Genomic DNA, 23,169 nt, shown 5'->3' with positions numbered 1-23,169 from the left:
GAAAAAAAACCCCACCGGCAACCTTCTCGCTCGTAAAATATTTAATTCAAGTTTACAGGAGTAAGAAGAACATCTACTGGATATCACATATTTGATTGATTTTTACAACAAAACAATCACAAGAAGAAATTGGTAAAACGTGGATAACCTTTTTATATAATCTAAAACCATTCAAATGTACCCGATTGTTTACCAATCTGAACGTCATTTTCTACCTAACTATTATTTTGAAATGCTTCACCGGAAATGTGACAATCCGTATTCTCGTTGCGGCTCCGTGCGCCATCTTGGATTGTCCCGACCAACGGCGGCGGCGACGGCGGTGGACGACTTTGACGGTGGACGGTGCAACGCGTCCTTAATTCGAAAAACATTTTACATGGGTGGATTAACTCGGCTTCCACCGGTTGCACTCGTCAAATGAGCATATCTCATCGAGCATATTTCGAAGAGGACGTCTACCGAAGAGGCTTAAGTGGAGAGCGCCTCGCAGTCGGCGCTGTTTTTGCCTTCTCGAGCGGCGAACCGATTCTGCCTCTGGCCTGCTTGCCTTGTTGGACTATTGGGCAATATTTGGGCTAGCACAAATCGACCCAATGCATCGTGTTGTCGTGCTTTAACATTGGGAAATGGATTCCAATTTGACGTTTTAATGCAATGCTACGCAGCTCAGCGAGGACAAGTTTGATTGGAGGACGGAGTGCGCTTGATTCCCAGTCCGATGGATATTGCCTCTGTCCGGTTGCGGCTCGGTTCCCCGTTCCGTTGCTCTGACAAAACAATCGTTGCAACAAAACCGTGTTTGTTCGTAACGATGCTGCAGCATGGCAAACGTATGCTAGCGTCGGCTTGAATGGCAAGAAGAAATCGCCTTCCATCTGTAAACGTGGAAATACCAAGCAAGTCCCCCCTCCCCCCTCTTTGCATTACCCGGGCTATCTTTGGATTTATCTGGTTGTGAACATGTCCTGTTTGCAGAGACAGACCTCCTTCTGACTCCGCCGCTGTGAGGATTTTTTTTTGTGTGTAACTTTTATTTTTCTTACATATATTTTTAAACTCTTTCTAATCTGAGGATCTGATTCGGATGGAAAATGGGAGACGCCACCAAACTGGCCCTCGCCGTTTTCCTCATCTCCTGCTCTTCAGGTGGGTGTGAAGGTATTGTACTTGGATTTCAGCCCCATGTTTGTTGTGTGCAATGTATGCCGGTTGTTGTCTGTGCAGAATGCGGTGCAATGCAACCCCGCGGGGGGACGGGGGTGGGTCTCATCCTGACATCGTTTGCGCGACCCGTGTTGTTTTGATCTTTTTTTTGCACATTTTACCAACAAAGTCTATAGTGAACTAAAATTGTTCCTTTGGTTGGATTTGCCCCTGTTGCATGCACAATATGTGAAGTAGAAACTGCAAGATGATTTAAGCACTCCAACTCAAGTTAATGCTGCGGATCATTTCAGAAAAGTACGGCATCCTGTAAAAATATGTTTGAATGCTCAATTCTGATCTTCAGTGATGGCTTTGTTGGAGTATATCTTTTCTTTAGGGTTATTTTGAACTGCTACTATTTTTGTCTTTGGCAACATTCTGCATTTGCGTTGCAGAACGTATTTGTAAATCGGCCCATACCTTAATTAAGGATTGGAGCAAAACAGCCAACCATCGAAGCAAAAGTGTCATCTTTGTCCATTTTTGCATGCAACATGCTTACAGCAGCTGTCGATGCAGCTCAACCAGTGACAAACTGTTATCTTGCAAAGGTCACAGCCGGTTTGATTCAGTCGATCCGCACGCAGCAGCATTGTTTTCATGTCGTGACAGCGTGCTTGTGAACATTTGGATTCATTCCCTCAATGGCTTTTGTTTATAGACACAAAATTGTTTTGATCCAATCAATCTGGATTTAAAATTAGGATCGGATTTGATTAGGATTTGTGTGGCCACACTTTTGATAAGAACAAATCACTTTGACGTGATTGTCTAAATATACCGGAAATGGCAGAAGAAGCCATCATGGCTTTTGCGTAAAAACAAAACAAAACATCACTTCGCCCATTTCTTTTTGCTTTGTTGCCCATCTAGCATGCAGATGATAAAAGAAAGATGCCCAATGAGTGCAAAGTCAACGTTTGCAGTCGTGAACCGTGTTAGAGGCTGGCCGTGACGTCACGCGCGAAGCTCTCTGGAGGCCTGCTGATCTGATTTTGTCAGCTTATCTGATGTGTAACTATTTGTTTTTCCTCTGCAACTTTTACCTTGTTAGTTCAGTCTATCCGTCCTTCTGAAATTGCTGACGAGTAGATGCCAAGTCGGCGATGCTGACGGGTCATTTCAAGGAATCCTTGGAGGTTTTCCGTCTTTACAAGCATTGTCATTTCAGGTTCACTTTTCTTTCAATAATGAGAAAGCAAGACTTGGAGAAAGCGGGTGAATATGTTGAACTTCACACTGCAGCGTAGCATTACTTACTGAGCTGCCTCGTGTGATATGTGTCAGTGAAGTGAAAGCTAAAAAAAAAAAAAAAAGTTATCAATTATGTATCTATTTAAATCTTTTACGCCGTAATTAAGCTGAGACAATGAAAGCGTGTCAACATGCACAATTAACGTTAGCAGATCAAATCCACTTTTGCTGAATTATGCAATTGATGAAGCGCTGCTTTTTTTGCAGTTACCTGTCAAATGGGAACTCGCTGGGCGTCGGAGTCAAGCCTCTAAAATAAACGTGGTTTTGTTTCCGTGGAGATGTGGAATGAATGTACTTGTTCTTTTCCCACCGGGACTACCGGATGCTCCGCACGGAGGCTCGCGTTTTGTGCAGTGCAGCAGTATCGGGCGGATATCGATCCTCCCGCTCGGCGGTGTGAGGTTACATTAGCGCGTCGACCATCTTCTGGTGTGTCACAAGACCTGGAAGAAAAAGCAAAAATGTCGAGCTTTGGATTCTCGTTGGGTTGAGGTGAACAAGTGCAACTCAATAAAATGCAAAGCTTCTTTGATTGAGTGCCGGCCGCTGGGAATTTTGAAAAATGTAAATCACTGCACGCCTTTTTTTTTTTTTATTGATGTGAGTGATGTGACTTGATTTGTGCGCTATGCATTTATAGTTTTTACAATCCTCCTAACACAAATTCCAAACCTCTGACACATTTCCAACACTCGCACACACACTTTGCACATCATCAGCCTGTGTGGCGTACACACTTGAAACATCTTCAAAATGTTTTCACGTCGTTAATAAACAAAAACCTTCAGCTCACAAATGTATAAATACTTTCACACTGTATGTCAGATCGGAGAATTTATGTTTCGGAGATTGAAGAGGCTGTGATTTGAATTATGTTCGCCAAACATATTTGACCAAACAGTCATTTCTTTGCCAACCAAGAAATTGAGTGCGTGACCTGCGTGTTTTGCCTGCAAAAGTGAAACATAAAAGTCGATGCAGTTTTTGTGGTGTCAACAGTAGCCGGTATTTTCAAGGCGGCTGTACTTTGATTGACCGCATGTACCTTGCAAAGTGAAAACAAACGTTTGCCGTCCTTTACTAACGTGAAAGATGTGTTCTATTTTGAAATGAATTGTTAGTGTACTTTTAATCAAATTTGTTTTTGAAAAGTATCCATTTGGCCAATTGTGTTTTCTAAGTATCAGTCTGTGTTAAGCGTTTCGAAAAAGTATTTGAAGTTTGCTTGTTCGTAATATCTGTCTGGAAAATAACAACTTTTTTCTTCAAATCGTTCAGCCCTCTCTCTCCCTGAGACTTTTTCTTTTAAACTGCTGTGCTTCTTAGTAATCAGTAACTGCTCAGGGCTGATAAACACAACCATAAACCTTGCAGATACTTGAAGTTTATTCGCTGCGGCGATATGATACCATATGCAATATGATCGCAATTCCAGATAGCGACATTACATTTTTGCACCTCAACACCGCCGCGTGAAATGACTGGGCAGTAAATCTCAAGACGGGCCGAGTGGAATCAGCACGGCTTAGATTCGGACAAGCGCGTAGGAAAAGTGTCAAACACGACAAGTGCATCTTGAAGTCGAGCAGATGTTTGTGGCGACTTTGGCTAAACTGGACCCACCATCATCTCAAATGCACACGGGTATAAATAGTGTGTCGGATGGCTTGCGTCCCACCTGCTCCCCTTTTCGCTCATTGGCCGATTTGATGGAGATACGGCGACATGACAGCAAATTCAATCTACAGCTTTAAGCCCAAGTGGCACTCAGCACACCCTTCGAGTGAATCCAAACAATTCAAACGGGGGGCGCAAGTCCTCCTTTTGTCCTCCGAGAGATAACGAGACAATTTGCAGGGCTCATCTTGACAAGAATGTTTGGAATGCGTCGGCTATTTGCTCCTCACGAGTGTCGCCGGGCTTTTACGCCAACTTGCTCCCGTGACCCGCCCCGGTGTCCTCCACATCGACGCTTATCGAAGCAGAGGCTAATGGGCATTTGTCGCTGCAGCATACCAGCGGGGATTAAAGGGATTGAATTCAGTCGCTGAGTATGGTGCTTTTTAATGCCCCCCCCCCCACCACCCCTCCTCTCGAAAGAGTGCAGCCTTTGTGAGCGAGTGGCGAGCCCACCCAGCTACTCACCGTTGCCACCTGATTGACTCAAGTTGCTGCTCTTACTGTCAAATTGGAGAATTATTGTGTCAATATTGTGCTGTCTCTGCTTGTTGTTGCGTAAGGTTTGACGGAACCGATTGTAGACCACGTTGATGTCTCAGCCAATCAGATAGCATGTTGTTGGTATGTACGGAAGTACCATGTAGACATATGCATATTAAAAGATTGAAGGAAGTTTCTTTCTTTCTCTTTTTATTTTTTTTCCCCCCTCTCTTTCTCTCTCTCACTCATTATTTCAACAGACAATGCTGTCAGACATTGAGAAATGCCCCCACCAAAAAAGAAAATGTAGCCAATGTTGCCAGATGCTACGTTTAATCGTTGGGCTCGCGTTTCATCCATCAGTAGAATTCGCGTTTTGTCATCGTTAAGGTCTAACAAGTTGAGTCGGCCTTCCAAAAATGAACCTTTGCTCGATTAGGAATTTTGGGGGCCATAAAAAAAAAAGACAACCACAGATTGGTGGAAAATCAAGGGAAAACATTATCTTGCAGCTGATTTGGTTGGAAAAAAATGTCCATCCTTTATTTGCTGATGGACAGTGAAGCATGATTAATCGATACCTTTGCTTCGCGAGCTCAACATAACCCCAAGATATAATTTTTTTCTCTGTTCACACACACTCTCAAGTGTCATAACCGAGACAGCAATTAGAAAGTGAATGTGGCTTTTTGAGCTCACTATGTGTGTCGATTTGTTTTTTAATTCAATAATCTGTTGATGCAATTTTTTTTTTTTTTTTTAATCCACTTAAAAAAAAAAAAAATTCCCCTGCTGTGTTATTTAATAGGCTGGTGCATGAAAAAGTAAAGCAGTCAAGTGAAATGTGCAATAGAGATGAGCACCACGGATGTAAACAACACTTCATTTTGAGTTGATTTGCCTTTTTCAGATGTCCAAATATGAGACAGGTTTTATGAGCTTCAACTAAGGAGGCATCTTTCACAGCAGCGAGTTAAGAAGTTGGCTTGGTGTTTGAGTGGGGGGGAACAATTCAAGTTGCGGTTAAACTAGGTCACAGTTCACCTCATTAAATCTCATATTTGGAGGACTGAATGGCGCTGGTTGGTCAACTTGACTGCAGGCTTTTGAGCAATTACACCTTTTTACTTTGGGATTGTGCACGACGATTGCTATTGATGCAGAACAAAAAACTGACCTATTTTCCAAGCAAAAACATGAAATGAAGCATCTCCAAAGCGCTTTTGTCACTCGGTCTGACTTACTCAGAAGCAGCCTGGACGACCTTCCCCGTTTGCACAGCCGTTTTATGAATTTATGATTGATTGACTGATTTGTTTTATTTCGCATGTACATAGTTTTATCACAGTTTTGATTGTATGCACTAAACAAACACACGACTTGCCAAAATGGGAAACAGGATGAAGCAACCTTGCTTATGGTGTCCCGCCCCAATTCCAACAAAGTGTTTTGTTTACATGACACATATACACATTGAATCGTATTTTGTCAACAAAAATCAAGAATGACTGCAAGTTTATATAAAAGAAACAATTTGATTGTGTTCATCACCAATTTGTTTTACATCACCCAATAAGCTAGCATCTATAAACTTTGTAAAATATTGTTGTCGACTGAAAATAACATCACAGTTGCTCGACCAATCGCGAGCATCAAATGGCATAAAATAGATGAATGATTTTTGTCTCTGTTCTTGCCAGGCGCGATCCTTGGACGCTCCGAGACTCAGGAGTGCAGCTACTACAACTCCAACTGGGAAAAGGAACGTACCAACCGCACCGGCACTGAACCCTGCTATGGCGATAAGGATAAAAGGCTGCACTGCTTTGCCACGTGGAAGAATATTTCTGGCACCGTGGAGGTCGTCAAGCAGGGTTGCTGGTTGGACGACATCAATTGCTATGACAGGTATGCTTGCAAAAGAAGCACATTCCAGTCATCCCTCGCTACGTCGCGGTTCATTTGTCGCGGCTTCAGTACAGTTCGGATTTTTTCAAACTAACTTCAAAATAAAATTATTTTAAAAAAAAACATGTTATACTAATAAGAGTTCTAAAAACATATTTACAATTTTGTACCTTATATTTTTTTATAATAAGAGTTCTAAACACATATTTACAAACATAAAGTTGTTATAATAATAAAAGCGTTCTAAAAACATATTTACAGTATGTATACTTTAGCTACATCTACAAATGGTACACACACACACACACGTATCATATTTATACTATTTATACATTATTTTCTTATTTATACCATTAATATAGTATTTACTTGTTTGAAACTTATTTAATGTTCTAATGATAACATATATGGTTTAATATATATCTATTGATACACAAAAAAATTATGTATGTTAAAAATGAGAGGGTGACACTATTTTGCGGACTTTCACCTATCGCGGGTGGTTTTGGAACCAATTATCCGCGATAAACGAGGGATTACTGTACTTCGTTAGTTTTTAACTCATCACATGAGAAGTAAGCTCATGTAAAAAAAAAGGTTAGGGGATTGTTTATTTCGCTCGACGCCCAAATTTGCTGTCGTGCGGTGGCGACTGAAGTTGCAGTCAATATAGATTTGGAGAGCTCTAGCAGAGATGGCGCCGTCTTGCCTCCCCGGAGAGTCCATAACAAGTCTAGGCTCTAGGGCGGCTGCCACTTCCTCCGTCTTATCTGATGGCTGCGAGAGTGTCAAAGCCAGAGTGCGATTGACTTTGGAACTGTATACATTATATTTTGCGATTGTTCAAGGCAAGGAAATGGCAAGTGGTACAGCCTACGTGACCGATTTTCCGTCTCTCCGGGAATTTCTTTTTTTTTGGACTAGTACAGTTACACGCACCTTTAAAATACAGATATTGTCTGTACTCATTTTTTCTGTAGGCCATGTAAACATATGCCCTTATCTTTTTTGGGGTTTTTAAAATTCCAAATGAGGTTTGGGTTCAGTTCCGCGCTAGCTTAACGCAACTAGCAATGAGCAACTGACAGGTGTAACGATTTGCAGAAACAAAAATAAATTGTATTAGCTTGGAAAAAATGTTGTTCCGCTCTAATGTGTAGCTTTTCATTCCGTCTTGTTTTTTACAGCAACGAGTGTGTGGAGAAGAAGGAGAATCCTGACGTTTTTTTCTGCTGCTGCGAAGGCAACATGTGCAACGAGCGCTTCCTCTACGCACCCGATACAACGCCGCAAAGCGACACGCACCAGTCAACAGCCTACAGTATGTATTGTCAACAAACACGCACACACACAATGGGAATGCTTGCACTGATTATATAATAAAATAAACAAAAAAAAAACGATTAGATTACTTAAAATGTTCCCATTATTCTTAATAGTTAGCACTATTAAAAAAAAACAATATATATCGATATCAAACAATATGAAATTGTTATTTCGTAGCATTCATATCGCCCAGCCCTAAATTGTACCCATCCATGAATGCTTTTGAATATTTTTCAAAGTTATGAATTATGTGTTTTGATTGCACTGGGCAAATGGTACCAAAAGATTGCGCGCATCTATATTTTTAATTTGGAGAAATACTTGTGATGATCAAAACACCTGCTCTGGTCTCTGTTTGTGTGGGGGTGGAGAGTTCTATTCAATTCAAGGATTTGCAAAGTAATCATTGTTATGTTTGGGTTTCATTTTGAGCCGATAAAGTTTGGATGGACATAAAATGAAATTCAATAAACTTTCAAATCAAAAGGCTCTTACAAAATCCATAAACACATTCACCTTGAACATCGGTGTTTTAGTCCATTGGGTGACCCGCTCCCCTTCCCTTGCGCTGTCTGAACAGAGTTCATCATCTTGCAGAGCATATTTTGCAGCCAGCTGACAAAATGCTGTCATCTGTGTTTAAAAAAAAAAGTTTTGATTGCACCTTTCTTGTGTAAACCTGTCCCGCTGCAAATCACCGTCTCCTGCCCCCACACGCACCGCGCTCAGTCTAGCTTCAGCCAAAATTTGATCCCAACATCATACACAAGCAAATACATTTTTCTATCTGTCATTCCATCCATTACTCAAGTACCCACCCTGCTCCTGCGTGAAGGGGTCAGACACAGTTCAGAGCGTTGTGATTTTGGACCTGAGGATTAAGTGATGTCACAAGATGGATTTACTCGTCCTGCTGCGTGCATGCGTGCGCATGCGTTTGCACTCCCTTCAAAGATTTTGGAGCAGCGAGGCTCATTTTTTTTTAATCCACCTCTCATTTCCTGATGGGTCAACAAGATCTCAAATGTTGTCATTTCCGTCCTTGCAGCCACATCCAACCCCTTTTCCCAGAAGCCTCAGCTCTTCAGCACTCTGCTCTACTCCCTCGTTCCCATCATCGGACTGGCCGCCGTCGTCCTCTTTTCCTTCTGGATGTGGCGACATCACAAGTTGGCCTATCCGGCAGCCCTCGTCCCCACACATGTAAGGAACCACAAAAACACACACACACGCTTGAAACACCAGGCCTCGTTTTGGCTCCATCCCTCATCTTCAGCGTTTATGGCAGAAGACTCCACTGTATTTTTCCAGCGCATCCTGAGCTTCATTTTAAGTTCCATGCAAGCATCTCTATTGTATGGAAGGGAAGTCACGGGGCCTCTGCATTATTGATGACACTTTATATAGGCAAACAAAACTAAACACACAAGCTGCTTGGGAGAGTAGCGGAGGTGGTGGCTGGATCGTGTGGGAGAGGGAGAGATGAGAGACTTTCACTTGTCTCACTTTACTCCTGGATTCTGAGCCACACTACGCTGGAAATATCATCATGCCCAGGAAAATATAGAACAAGATCTTAAGAAAGATTTTCATTAAAAACATTGTGGCATCAATTGTTTATTTGGTAACTGATTAAACTTTAAAGCCCAAGTATCACGGTAATAAATTCTACCGTTTTGCGTTTTTAAAATGGAACAGCGATGCTTTTGTCTGAAGTCCTCGTTTTGATACCATCCCAGGTCTCTCTTTTCTACTTGTTCTGAAGTGCGACCTCTTTAAATGCAAATGAGATACTTCAAGTGCGCATTCCTTTCCGGTTGACATATATGTAGTTTTTTAGGCCGATGTAGCATTTTCTTTCTTTTTTTTTTTGCTTCATTCAAACGAGGTAGCCCCCTCACAGTATTTATGAATACGTCTTGGAAACAAGCACTTCAGTCAAGCGACAAAGTAACGTAATGCTAGCGCTAGAAATTATAACAGTATCTCTGCACCACCTGTTTTTTTGTTATTTATTTTAGACCGGCTTTTTACTGATCTACAATAAAAATATATTTTTTGCCGCTAAGGACTTTTAGCAAGGTAAAAGGTGTCATGTTCGGTTATCCGAATAAATAAAAATGAAGATCGATGAGACAATTTACTAAGAATTGTCAAAGTCTTAAAATCAAGCAACCCGGACCCAAAAATGTGATTGGGGCATCCCCAATGCAAGTTGTCGCTCAAATTTAGAAAAGCCGCTGTTTATTTTTGTGAAGAAAAAAACAAAACAATGGTGGAGACATTAAACACTGGGCACTATTAAAAGTACATTAAATTAAAAGTAGTTCTATACTTAACACAAGTCATGAAAGCGTTATCGATCCCTCCATTTAATGCTCAACCATATCCCTTTAAGTTGCTCTTTAATGCTAGCCTCAAGACGTTGAACTCATCGAGACTTTCCTGCCATTCATTCAATGTGTCGACACATCGAAAAGCGTTTATACAAACGATGCATAATCACTGCGTGTAAATAATTCAGCGGTCAACTTTAGCTAACTCAACAAATGTGTTATGGTGTAGTCTTAATGATAGTATGAAAGCTGTAATTATAGTTTTGCGCCGTTTTTTTGCTTGACTCTGAATTAATGGACAGCGGTGTTGTTTAAAAAAAAAAAAGAAAAATCAACAACACCACAAGATGCCTTTAACCACATCAATAATTGAAAGCCAAAGCAAAATGATATGCAGTTGTGAATTAACTAATGAAAAGTAACTGCAGTATATCATTTAATCAACTGCATACAAACACGCTAAATGGGACTGTGCCTCACCGTTTAAAAAAAAAAAAAAAGACAAAAACACTGTATTAAGACCGCCAAACTCTTCCCCTGGAAGCCAAATTCCTTTTGCGTGCATTGACTTCCTTTAATGAAATATTGGGCTTTCCCTGCCTTTAACTGCCACCGCAACCAAAACAGGCAAAGCCAGAGCTCCTTTGTTCAAACGTCAGGCTTCATGATAGCTCGCGTCACAGTTTGGGAAAGTTGTCAACGTGTGTGTTTGGGTGTAATTTGTACAATGCAAATTAGAAGTGCGATGATGAATCGATTAATCGACAACTAAATCGATAATAGTTTTTGCTCATTGGTTAAACGTTTAATGCCTTCTTTTTTTTATTATTATTAAAAAGTGCCCGGATTTCCGCTCGTCAATATTTAATATTCTCCGATCACCGTCATCCTACGAGAAAGCCGGCTGCTTATATTTGTGTTGAATCAAAAGAAAACGATTACTTTTTAAAAACACCTTTTGGACCACAACTCAGTATCCGTTATTTCAAATTGAAATAAAGAAAAAGCATTTGAATTATTTTGAATACAATCAAACCATTTGATATGATTCAATCGATAAAATAATCGCCAGATGAAATGATGATTCAAATAATGGTTAGTAGTGGCCCTAGTTTAAATCGTAATGGCTGAAAAGGATAGTTGGACCGTGCAATGTTAATGATTGTGCAAACATGCCAGCAGGTCCTTCAAGCACTTGACTTTTAGCATCCACATCTCCCGCTCTTCAAAAGATCACCATTGTGAAAATTGCGCTGTGAAGATGGTATTGCTCATTAACCACTCAATTAAAAAAGAGAAATGTCAAAAACTGCAGAGAACAAAGATTGTCTGATCCGAAATGACTCAAGAGCAAAATGAGGCGGAACCGTTGCTAAAACAAAGCCATCCAGTTTTAGTGAGGGTTTTTTTTTTCCCCTTGGCGGCCTGCATACTTGTCACCAGGCCTCCATTTTTCACACGAGTCGATCATCTCAACCTACCGATTTTTTTCCCGAGAAGTTCTTCTTCATGAATGGGCACCCTGTTTGTTTTTTTTCCCCAAAATATACTTTTTTCTGAGAACTACCTGGACTCTTATCTTGGTGCCAGTTCCAAGGAATTTTGCATATCATTGATCATTTTTGCTGTTGAAATTATCCATTGGTCTCCTGTACTGTCATCAAGTCCAGATCATCGCTTAACGTGCTTAAAAAAAAAAAAACGGGACGATGAGATTCTCATTGCTTACTTGTTGCCGCATGCTTGAAACTTTCTATCTTTCCTTTTTTGACACCGCTGTCATCTTAATCTGGCCTTTGAACTCCATTGCTAACGTTCCAGACACAAGCGAGTCGGCGTGAAGATCTCCTTCCATCAATGTCTTTTCCATCCTCTAACTGACATACAATTTTCTCTGTTTGCTTCTTATGTTCTTTTTCATGAAAGCACCCCTTTCACATTATGGTGGAGGTAAGAGCAGTTTAATTGTAGTTGATTAATTTCTTCCCCTCCTTTTTGGGTTCACTTTCAATTCTCCACTTGAGTCCCACCAGGCTGTCTTTTTCTTATTCTCTTCACTTTTTTCACAGCATCTTGTTCATTTAATACCCAGCACATTTGTCTTTCTTTTTTTTTTTTATATATATATATATCTATTGACATTTTGCTGCCTGGGTTCATTGCACGCGTGAATGTTTCTTATGTTTCTTGCTGAAAATATATGGTGCATGGTGGAAAGTAGGCGAGCTCCAAATGCAGCCCCTCCCCCACCCTTCCCCCCTTTTCATGTGAATGTCCGTCCACGTGTGATGTCTATGTAACATTGTGGTTGAATCTGCTCCGCCGATTTAACTACCTTTCCTACGTTGACATAAAATTGCAGAACAACCGAATTTTATTTTGTCACCGTCAAAAACGACCCCCGTGCCCGAACTGAATGTCAGCTACCGTCAACATTTACAGCCGAACGTGCGTTTTAGGTCAATCCTAAAATTTTGCCACGAAGCCCATTATTGCTAACTTTTTGCAAGTCAGTTGTTGCACACACTTGTACGTAATATCGAGCTGCGACTCGATGTGCTGAGTCAGCATTCATGCAGTAGCACTATGAGTGGACAGGGGATCCAGTGAGTCCTGACTGAGGTCTAGTTTGACCCCCCAATATTAGATGTGCCATCGAGCCCCAAAAACAAAAACCCCACCCTCACTGAATTGAGGAGCTCCAACAAAAACTCCAACGTGCAATAAATCCTATTTATATCTATCCAACGGTTCACATTTAACACAACAGCCAGCACTTAACGGTAAATGACATTCATGAATATTCACCTTTAGAATCTTTCAATTGTTTTGAACTCCTGGCTTTTTTTTTCTTAATTTACGGCTTCCGTGTAGAGAAAATAGACGAAGATCTTATTTTACCTTGTTCCTCAAGTACACTCAATATTCCGCTTTTGGTAACATGGAACGGCGCAACAAAATAGATGACCTTGCGCTCCAGAGTTGCTTAACATAGATACTGAATTTTACTACGTGTACACGCACAAAGATGTGGAAACAGCTTTTTTTAAATCTATTTATATATTTTGTTGCCTTCAGACAAATCGAATTTATACTGAGCTGCGACCCTGAACAGTCACTTGCATAACACCGCGGACAGCTACAGAATTTTCTTCTCATTCAAAAGCCATTTCTTGATACAGCGCAGATATTCAATTTCAGCGTTTGTGACCGTCGTGTTGTCAAGCTCATTATGTTGAGCGACGTGTTCTACAATGTCTTTTGAGACACCTTTTTTAAAAGTGCATTCTTGCAATCCCAAATAAGAATCCCGTGTAAAGAATGGGCCTTGGCAACAGATTCCATCCATATTGGTTTTTAAAGGCTCTAGCCGCTTGTTGTTTTCATTTCCCAGCACAATTGCTGGAATTTATACATTCCAATGTTTTCCGCAGTTCCCTGCTGCTTTCTCAATTTTGCCGTATGCGAGATATGAAGACGATATTTGTATGCTGGGTCTCGCCCTTCGCCGACCCTTTAAACAGCCTTGGCTTGACAAGCTTTCGCTTCCACCGCACGCGCACAATGGTGAAGTGGATGCGGTCGGCCTCAGGCTTTTGAAACTTGCCCGAGCTTATCGCTTAAGCCCCTCAGAGGTTCGAGTAAAAAACAGAAACATTGCCGCTGTGCTTCTTTCATTGGACTCACTGCGGAGGTCTGGAACGTTTCCAGCAACATCCTCAACCATCCAGCTAGCATCGTTGGGCTACTTTTTAGCCCGTGGTGTGAAATGTGACCAACGCATGCTTTGTTGTAATCCTTCCCCCCCACTCATTGTTTCTCCCTCTGGTGTAAGCCTCACGCAGCTCACGTTTTAACATCCTCACCGGTCCAACTAGTCAAACTAGTACATCTATGTCTTCTCCGAGTTGCGGCTCGGACCGAAGACAGTCAAACAAATGCACAGAGTTCATCCTTTGCTCGTTGCACCCGAGGTCTCGTGTGATACTCTGCGGCATTGTTTTCACGTCTCGCGTGATGTCATGCATGAAGGCGGTTCCAATTCTAACAGACGAAAAGTTTGTTCGACATAGCTCATTATCGCCTCTTGTGGAAGCAAGCGGTATTGCATAGACATTTGCTAGGAATGTGGAACATGCTTGCAAGGACAACAGCAATGACGGCTCGGCTTTGGTTCACTGGAATCTAAGACACTTTGAACTTTTTACTCTGTCCACGCAGGATCCCGGTCCTTCGCCGCCGTCTCCCATCCTGGGACATAAACCGCTGCAGCTGATTGAACTGAAGGCCAGGGGACGCTTTGGCTGCGTATGGAAGGCCCAGCTTCTCAACGACTACGTGGCCGTGAAGATCTTCCCCATTCAGGTGAAGAATGGATTTGAAATGTGTTTTTTACCAAGACAGAAATACAGAAGAAGTCCTGTTCTACATGCAAAGTAAATTGCTTCTTCCCCTGGAGCTTGTAATGTCTCGCCTCTGAATATTTGCTAAATAAACCCTTTCAGGAAATTGCTTTTTAATATTCAACTGTACTCGTGAAAGTCAGGATGAGACATAGTATAATCAACTATATTTATTTACCGTAATTTTCGGACTGTAAGTCGCACCGGAGTATAAGTCGCACCAGCCATAAAATGCCCAAAAAAGTGGTGAAAAAAACTCATATATATATATATATATTAGGGGTGTAACGATACATCGATACACATCGATTAATCGATATAATGCTCTACGATTTATTGGCATCGATGCTAAAGATAAACATCGATTTATATCGCCGTGTTTGACCTCGGACATTAGACGTGACTTTATTTTGAAATCCAGTTCATTGTTGCTTGCTTCCTCTTTCCGGGAGCAGTGCGCCCGGCGTTGTTGTGTTGTGAGCAGAGCAGGCACGTGAAAGGGGAGGCGACAACTAGTACGCGGCTTCTGGGCTGGTGCTATGGCTAGTGTCCAAAAAGACGAGGAAATTCCCTCCCCTTTAGGCTTCAAGTCATTCTTTGGAAGCACTTTGGATTCCAAAGAAAAGATGACTCAACGAGTCAACGGACAAGACACGTGCAGTTTGTAAATCCTGCCATGCGGTGATCAAATATTCAAGGAGCACAAATCTCGCCGCACATTTAAAGAAAAAACACGACATCAAAGTTCAGTGCTAAAGTAAGCAATTTGTATACTACAATACTCTTGTAATTTCCTAAATAAAGAGTTTGCAGTACCTTGTTGATTTTGCGTATGAATTGTTATAAATCAGGATATTGTTCTATATTTTTTATTAAAAAAAAAAATCGATCGTAGAGCACTATATCGGGATATATCGTGAATGAATCGCAGCAGGCTTTAAGATATCGGCAAATATTGTATCGTAGTTCTTTATATCGAAATTATATCGTATCATGACAAAACCCGCGATTTACACCCCTAATATATATATATATATATATATATATAAATATATATATAAGTCGCTCCTGAGTATAAGTCGCCGCCCCCACCCAAACTATGAAAAAAAAAACGCGATTTAGAGTCTGAAAATTACGGTAAGTCTAGCTTGAATTTTGCAAGTTCCCAGTTGATTCAAATTTGCAACTTTCTTCCAATGTCAGGTTTAACAGCAAGTTAAGTTTTTTAGCTTGATGGCCGGAATAACCGCCTCGTCTTGTATCTCGTAGGATAAGCTTTCATGGCAGAACGAGTACGAGATTTACAGCGTGACTGGCATGAAGCATGAAAATATTCTCCACTTCATCGGCGTGGAGAAAAGAAACAACAATCTGGACTTGGAGCTGTGGCTCATCACCACCTACCATGACAAGGTAGGCTGCCTCTTCTCTTCGGGTCATGTGACCTTTCTCAATGCATGCTTTATTGTTAGCACATTACTGCTGCATTCTCTGTATTTCCTGATTTTTATTTATTTTTTATTTTTATAAGGCATCATCAACATTTTTGTACTAATGATACAATTATTATTTATTTGTATGTTGAAGTTGTATTTATTAAAAAGAAGCAGGCCTCATCAGCACTCTTGCAAGAGTTTCAATCGTTCTACCTTCTCAATTTGAAAAAATTGTGAAGAGGGGGAAAAAAAAAAGCTGCGTGATGCACTCATCTTGCTACTCAGAGTAGAAATTGCTTGGAAAACATTTGCGTTGAAGGACTTTTTGGCAAGGTTGCACTAGAAAAAGAACATCACTGTTAAGTGGCTCGTAAATCAGCCCCTGTAATTGTTTTCTCTGCGGGGGTCTTTCATAACTCAGGTCTACACAACGCCTCATCTGTTCACTTTTAAAGAGCAGCCGGAAAAAAGGCGAACCCGTTCCTTCGCCTGCATTTGGTTGAGCACAGCTGGTGCCGGAATTGTGACGAATCGATGCTTTTGGAGGTCCAATATAACACGTTTACCCACAAAACCACATCTACCTGCAGAAACTGCAGTTTTTTTTGCTCACATCAAGACTGCTGGTTTTGTTTTGGGATCTGCTTATAGTACCAAAGGGATATTTTGTTCAAAAAACAAGGCAACGTAAGAGATCAGCGGATCCTGCCTGCCCCCTAGTGGTCACAATCGACAGCGTTTAACTGTCGGAACAAATTACATCGCGTTATTTTTATTAGTTGTCCTCTTATCTTTTGGGTTCAGTTTGCCTCCATTTAAATGTTTGCTTCATATGACTTTCCCGACTTTAATGAGGACAGCTGGGTAAACAGATTATAAATATTTGTTTGGTCTCCTTTACCATTTGTCCTCAGGCATTTCCTTAGCTGCAGAAATAAACAAATATTAGCATTGTGTCTTTTTGATGATTGTGAGGTCACCACAACATTATGTGTAGTCATTTTTATCATTTTCAAGTTTAAACAGCTTTAGGGCCTTAACAGAACCAGTCATTGTTTACACATTACTCGACTGATAGTATTTTTTTTTTTCCTGGTGCTGGTGTTTGCCTTCTGCTCTCAATTGAAAATGACTTCTACAGTTGATTCTACAGACAGTTGATCAGACTTGGATGGGACCCGGTCCAACTTCATGGATTGGATTTTTTTTTTATACTCCTCTCAATGGCACCCTTTGTTCAACATTGAGCTGACTAAGTACAATATAGTACACTGACTTGCCATTTTCTAAATCCCTTTATTAGAACCAACGGTGCCATCTAGAATAGTCCAAAATTACAACAACTGCTTCATTTTCCCCAAATATAAATGTCATTGTTTATTGTGATGGTCCCCAAAACATTATTAGGACAATTTGATTTATTTTAATTGGTGCAAGAATTGAAGATTAAAGAATGTGAAGGCAATAAGGGGTTGAATCCTAAATGTTTCAATTAGGATGTGCTATGTGTGATGATTCAAAAAATGTCTCCCACTGACAGGGCTCACTGACAGACTATCTGAAGGCCAACGTGGTGTCCTGGAATGAGTTGTGCCACATCACTCAGACGGCTGCCCGAGGTCTGGCCTACCTCCACGAAGATATCCCCGGACACAAAGATGGACACAAGCCCTCCATTGCCCACAGGTTCTGCACTCACTGATTGAAAATGCAAAATCTAGATGGATATAAGTTGTTGTTATTGCCCTTGCTGTCTTCCTAAACCTCCGCCGTTCTTTTTCCAGGGACATCAAGAGCAAGAACGTGCTCCTGAAAAACAACCTGTCAGCTTGCATCGCCGACTTTGGTCTCGCTCTTAAATTCGAAGCCGGCAAATCAGCAGGGGACACGCACGGCCAGGTATGTTCGGAGGCATTCCTTGCGTCGCGTTCACCTTTGACCTTTCCAATATGTTTACCCTTTTGACGTCAAGGTGGGGACACGGCGTTATATGGCCCCCGAGGTCCTTGAGGGAGCCATTAACTTCCAGCGGGACTCCTTTCTGCGCATTGACATGTACGCCTTCGGCCTTGTCCTGTGGGAACTGGCGGCGCGCTGCACCGCCGCCGATGGTGAGCCGCTCTGACGATTGGTCGCCGGGTCACGTGACCGTCGGATAATAACAGTATTAATCGGGGAATGTTGCGCCACCAGGCCCGGTAGATGAGTACATGCTGCCTTTCGAGGAAGAGGTGGGCCAGCATCCGTCTCTGGAGGACATGCAGGAGGTGGTTGTGCACAAGAAGCTGCGGCCCTGCCTTCGGGACTGCTGGCAGAAACATACGGTCCGCACTGTTTTTTTTTTTTCTGTGTGTGTGTGCAGCTGCTGTATTTTTAACATCCATGACTTATGAAAACCGGGATATGAAATTTCAGCATAATTTCAAAACGTATTGTCAATTAATAAATCGTCATTTTTCTGCATAATTTCAGAACTTACCTTGACAGATGAACACGAATACATTATTTGTAATCATGTTAATAATAATAATTTTCAGACTAATTAAATACGTAATAATAATGAAATTCTGAGTAATTAAATCAAAATAATTAATAAATCATTTATGTACTAATCTCTCGTGGCGGAGAGACTGAAAAAATCACGGAAAATCATGCATGTGGACATTTTTGGAAATATATTGGTTGAGTCACGAATCAACTTTCTTTAGCTTTCAGTTTCTTGTCAGACAGTTGGATTTGCAAACATTCAAACATTGACTTAAGCTCAAATTCAATTCAAGTGAATTTTATTCACATCCTCAAATTTCCCCCGAAAGCTTGCTTGTGGTCTCCATATCACAATTCCCGCTGTGTCCCATTCCTCAGGGTCTCGCCATGCTGTGCGAAACTATTGAAGACTGCTGGGACCAAGAGGCCGAGGCCCGACTGTCTGCCGGCTGCATAGAGGAGCGCATCGGCCAAATGCAGCGACAGGCTCCCCTAATCGGGCCCGAGGAAATAGTCACCGTTGTCACCATGGTGACCAACGTGGACCTCCCGCCCAAGGAGTCCAGTTTATGATCGGCCGACACGCTGCCAGACGAGCATCGGACACGGAGGGGGCGAGCGGCCAGCCCCGCTTGGTCAGCCGGCCGCCTTTTCTCATTCTGGTTTGGTCGTCGTTTTTGTTTTTTTGCAAAGCACCGGTGGCTACCCGCGCTCAGGACGTACCGTGTGTTGGCCTCATGGCATCAATCTCCTGCCCTCCCCCTCATGTTGACGCGCGTGCCCGAGGATTTTGAACCCTTCGAACCAATTGGGCGATTTATGACTGCGTCAAAACGGCAAGACTCACCAAACGTCTTTTTATATACACTACGACGTCAGGAGGCTCAACTGGATCTTCTACAGTGAGAACAGACCTTGCAGATTTTCACCAAACTCTAAATACATTTAAAAAAAAAAAAAAAAAAAACAGAATATGGGCATGTGGCTCTTGATACCTTTTGCTGTTTTCTTGTGTGTTTTTTTTTGGTTCCGTTTGTTTTTTGAAGTTATCGACTAACATTCTGCCAATAAGCAACGGCTTTTTGAATGTTTCTAGTATAATGCTGCTGTACATAGTGTATTATGAACCCAGTCGACTTGTTAATCCATCTTATTTTAAGGGGAACGGGGGTGGGAAGGGGAGGAAAGGGGTGATCCATTTTTCAAGCATTACGATGATAAGAACCATAGACCTCCTTCAACCAGGTATACCTCAGTTCAGATGGACACATATGATTAGTCCCGCTCACTGTTTTGAACAGTTTACTGCTCACGCGCCCGTTTCACAAGCTTCACCGCATCGAAACGACGGAACCCTCGTCGGTGCTCATGAGCGATGCCGTCGGCGGATCGGCAACGGCCGCACGTCAGCGAGCGTTCCCGCTTTTTTTGCTTCCCCCCCCGTTTTTTTTTTGTTCGCTTTGTTTCGTTTTCTTCTTTTCGTTCAGCCGGTTAGTTTAGAACAGCGGGTGAAAAGTTTTTCCCCTTTCATTTGTAAAATGGTTGATGTCTGGATTTTTTATAGTCACCCCCTCGTTTGTCTCTGAGGTTTGAAGTACGGTCTTGAGGAAGGTTCCAAAGGTACTCGCCCCCCGTTCTTTGGAAATGTTCTCAGCAGAGCCAGCTCAGTTGTTTGTTTGCTAAACGGGCGGTGACTTGTATAGCGCTCTTCTACTTTTGCGCTTCACTCGGCTTCCTCATTCACCTCCCGATGACATCATCAGGGGCGATCGGGGTGCAGTGTCTCAAAGACACTCGGATACGGTCACAACGGCCGGGGATCGAACCTCCGGCCTCGCCGTTTGATTGCACTCATCGCGTTTGACTACTTCTAAGGGTTTCCACTCTCTGTTTCTACGCCTCAGGAATCTTTGCTAGCCATCCTCCTCACTGTCGCCCTTCCCAGAACAGATTTTGTCAGGTGGTGACTTCTTGTGCTTCTTCTCACCCCATCTCGACACTAATGCTGGACAGTGAAGTCACAAGACTGCCGCTCTTTGTTCAATTCAGGTTCCGGCGTGAGCCCGCTGACCCGAGGCGTTGTGCCAGGTCTCGCTTCAGCACTGGTTGTGACTTTTAACGCCTTTCACAGTCTCAAAAATCAAGTCATCGGTCGTAACAATCCGGGTTGGGTTCCCACCAAACCAAACTGCCAGTCATGTGCTATTTCCTGTTTTCGTAGCGCCCCCAAACCAAACACGCCACGCCACGTCTGTGCCGCCATCAGACGAGAGGAGGCAGGGAGAGCATCTTTCATCTCGGTGCCATTTCTTCCACCATATTCCCTCTTGTAGATGTCAGGCCAAATGGATGTATATGTCGCTGTCGGAGGAGCAACAGCGCCCCCTCTCGCTCAAACCCGCAACTTTTTATTTGCTCCGATGGACGTCACACACTGGTGCCGCTAAAACTGCAGTCTCTCTTCGAGCTTTGGGGTTGTTTCATGTGATGCGGTTTCAAATCAGAGTTGGGGGAATGTTTGAAGGGATGTATCGTCCCCCCCCCTGTGATTTTTTTTGTTTTCCCAATAATAATCAAAACTGCTATTAGTCAAGCTTGGAATGAAACGTATGCACATTTCAGCAAGGTGCTAGACCTGAAGGAAGTCAAAAAGCCATTTATGTATTTTGTTACTGTAGCGTGAGCTTTGCGTCAGCGGCTCTTCTTTTTCCCGAAAGCTTGGCACTACCTCAAATTTAAAACTCTCCCGTGTTCACATTTTCAAATAGCTCGAGCTATTGCCCTCCCAAAGACGAAAAATAATCAGATGAATTGATGAATCCTTTTTTCAAGGGTGTTTTTTTTTTTTAAACCGCATCAGTGAAACTGTCCCAAAACACCATTCAGGGATTCAGTACTATGCTTTTCTATGTTCTGGCAAGTTATATGCAACCAGTGCCGCAAACGACTCAACACTTGAGCTTCAAGAGTGACTTTCAACACACACACACACACACACACAAATAACTAGTAGCATTTAATTCTGATTTTAATCCTTGCATATTGATGTGTTGTATTTATTTATTACTCAAAGACCTAAAGTTAGGGGCTCGTAGCTCAGGTGCAACTCAAACTCTAGAGTTGGCACGAGTTCAGCTTGTCGTTTTAGGGCATGGGGGGGGTGAGTCGGGGTGTCCTTACTTGTAATTCAGGAAGTACTTCAGTTGAAAAAGATGCAAACTCCTCCTCACTCTTTAGTCTCCGTACAAAGACCGCAGATGAATGTTGAGACTCCTTCCCGGGTTCTGGTTTGGTGTGGCCCGTGTACCTGTCGAGGGCTCCGCTTTCAGCTGATCCTCATAACGATTGTCCTCCATTATGGTCCAGGTTGATTCCGACACTCGATGAAACCAGAATTTAGGTGGCTCATTCGATCCAACCGCAGGAAGAAGCACTCGAGTTGTCTTTACAAAGCACTCGATGCGATTCCAAATGAGGTCATGGGAGACAATCTTACAAATCAGCTGGACTTGTGGCTACGCTGTGGTCGCCGTGCTCAATAAGAATATTTAAAGGTGTATGAATGGAGAAGCTTTACATTTTCTATCCTGACTTCCTCCAGGTCAGCTCCAGGCTTACATTGCTGTGCTTCGGAATACCAGTGAATCATTTGTGTCTTGTTGCCCTGCTATTTGAAACAGTCGAGGACCTGTACAGACATGAGAACGTATTAAAATCAAGTATATACTCTGAGCTGAATCTTTATAAGTGTGTGAAAAAAATCAGTGTTTCCTATAGAGTACATTCATTTATACTTCTTGTGTTTTGGTTTCAACTGTCCCATCACAATTGAACTTTGTGTAAATTAGAGGCTCATTGGAGTACTTTGCAAATTATCCCACTTAACAGCGGTGTTCCTCAGGGAACTATAGCGGCTCCCCTGACAGTTGCAATACTCCAGATGTGATCATGAAATCATCTGCTCTTGGTGTTTCATTCCACCGCCGCGACTTTCTGCTTGTCCCTGCTGTTGTTAAGAATTCTAGAGGAAGCATTGATCTCCAATGACCTCATTACCAAGACTGTGATGGTTTGGTTGCCAGGTCAGAAGTTTCTTTAAAAAAAATGGAAAAACACTACAAGTTTATGACCCCCACTATTGCTAAGGTTCTCTGAAATTCAGCGCTGATCAAAGACATGTCTCTTGGGGAGAACACACAAAAAGGTTCCTTAATGCCCAGGGAAACTTTTTCTCTTGGTCATTGTCGATGGAATATATGTGTGTGTATTCGTGCCGGTGGCAAAAGCCATCTCCAACTTTGGACTCATCCTGGAGACGAAACTGGTCTGTGATCAGCGCTGTAATTTATGTGAGCCGGTGGAGGTTTTTAATCCGTTGAAGTGATCCACGTGATGTAAATAAATGTTTCTAGATTGTGAAATTTGATGTTTGGCTTTTTTTTTTTTTTCTCCTCCCCTTGCACGCTCACATGTGACACTTATCTTTCCGCAGAGCCAAAGATGTGAGATCCTGCATTACCTGTTTCTAATCATTTGACTTATCTGTTGCCCAATATGTTCAAATTATTCCAAAACAGCCCTCAGCACATGATACAGCTCAATGACTTGAAAGTACAACCATAAAAAAAATATTTGTCATTTCAGAAT

At 42.1% G+C, this 23,169-nt stretch overlaps 1 protein-coding gene across 2 annotated transcripts; it reads left to right on the top strand.

Moving 5' to 3' along the window:
* Window positions 1–272: 272 nt before the first annotated feature.
* acvr2ab (activin A receptor type 2Ab) lies at window positions 273–22,943 on the top strand. Of its 2 annotated transcripts, none has more exons than XM_061272317.1 (11): window positions 273–1,161; window positions 6,327–6,534; window positions 7,722–7,855; window positions 8,909–9,063; window positions 14,418–14,561; window positions 15,869–16,012; window positions 17,576–17,721; window positions 17,820–17,934; window positions 18,008–18,146; window positions 18,229–18,359; window positions 18,901–22,943. In XM_061272317.1, the coding sequence occupies exons 1-11, from the start codon at window positions 1,095–1,097 to the stop codon at window positions 19,093–19,095; spliced, it is 1,578 nt and encodes a 525-aa protein (XP_061128301.1). In that variant the 5' UTR covers window positions 273–1,094; the 3' UTR covers window positions 19,096–22,943. The 2 variants fall into 2 exon arrangements, with proteins under 2 accessions (XP_061128301.1, XP_061128302.1); XM_061272318.1 differs by having other exon boundaries at window positions 274–1,149.
* The last annotated feature ends 226 nt before the right edge of the window (window positions 22,944–23,169 follow it).

The sequence above is a fragment of the Syngnathus typhle genome, linkage group LG2 (genome assembly GCF_033458585.1).
Source record: "Syngnathus typhle isolate RoL2023-S1 ecotype Sweden linkage group LG2, RoL_Styp_1.0, whole genome shotgun sequence".
NCBI lineage: Eukaryota > Metazoa > Chordata > Actinopteri > Syngnathiformes > Syngnathidae > Syngnathus > Syngnathus typhle.
This window is presented reverse-complemented; position numbering and strand designations above follow the sequence as displayed.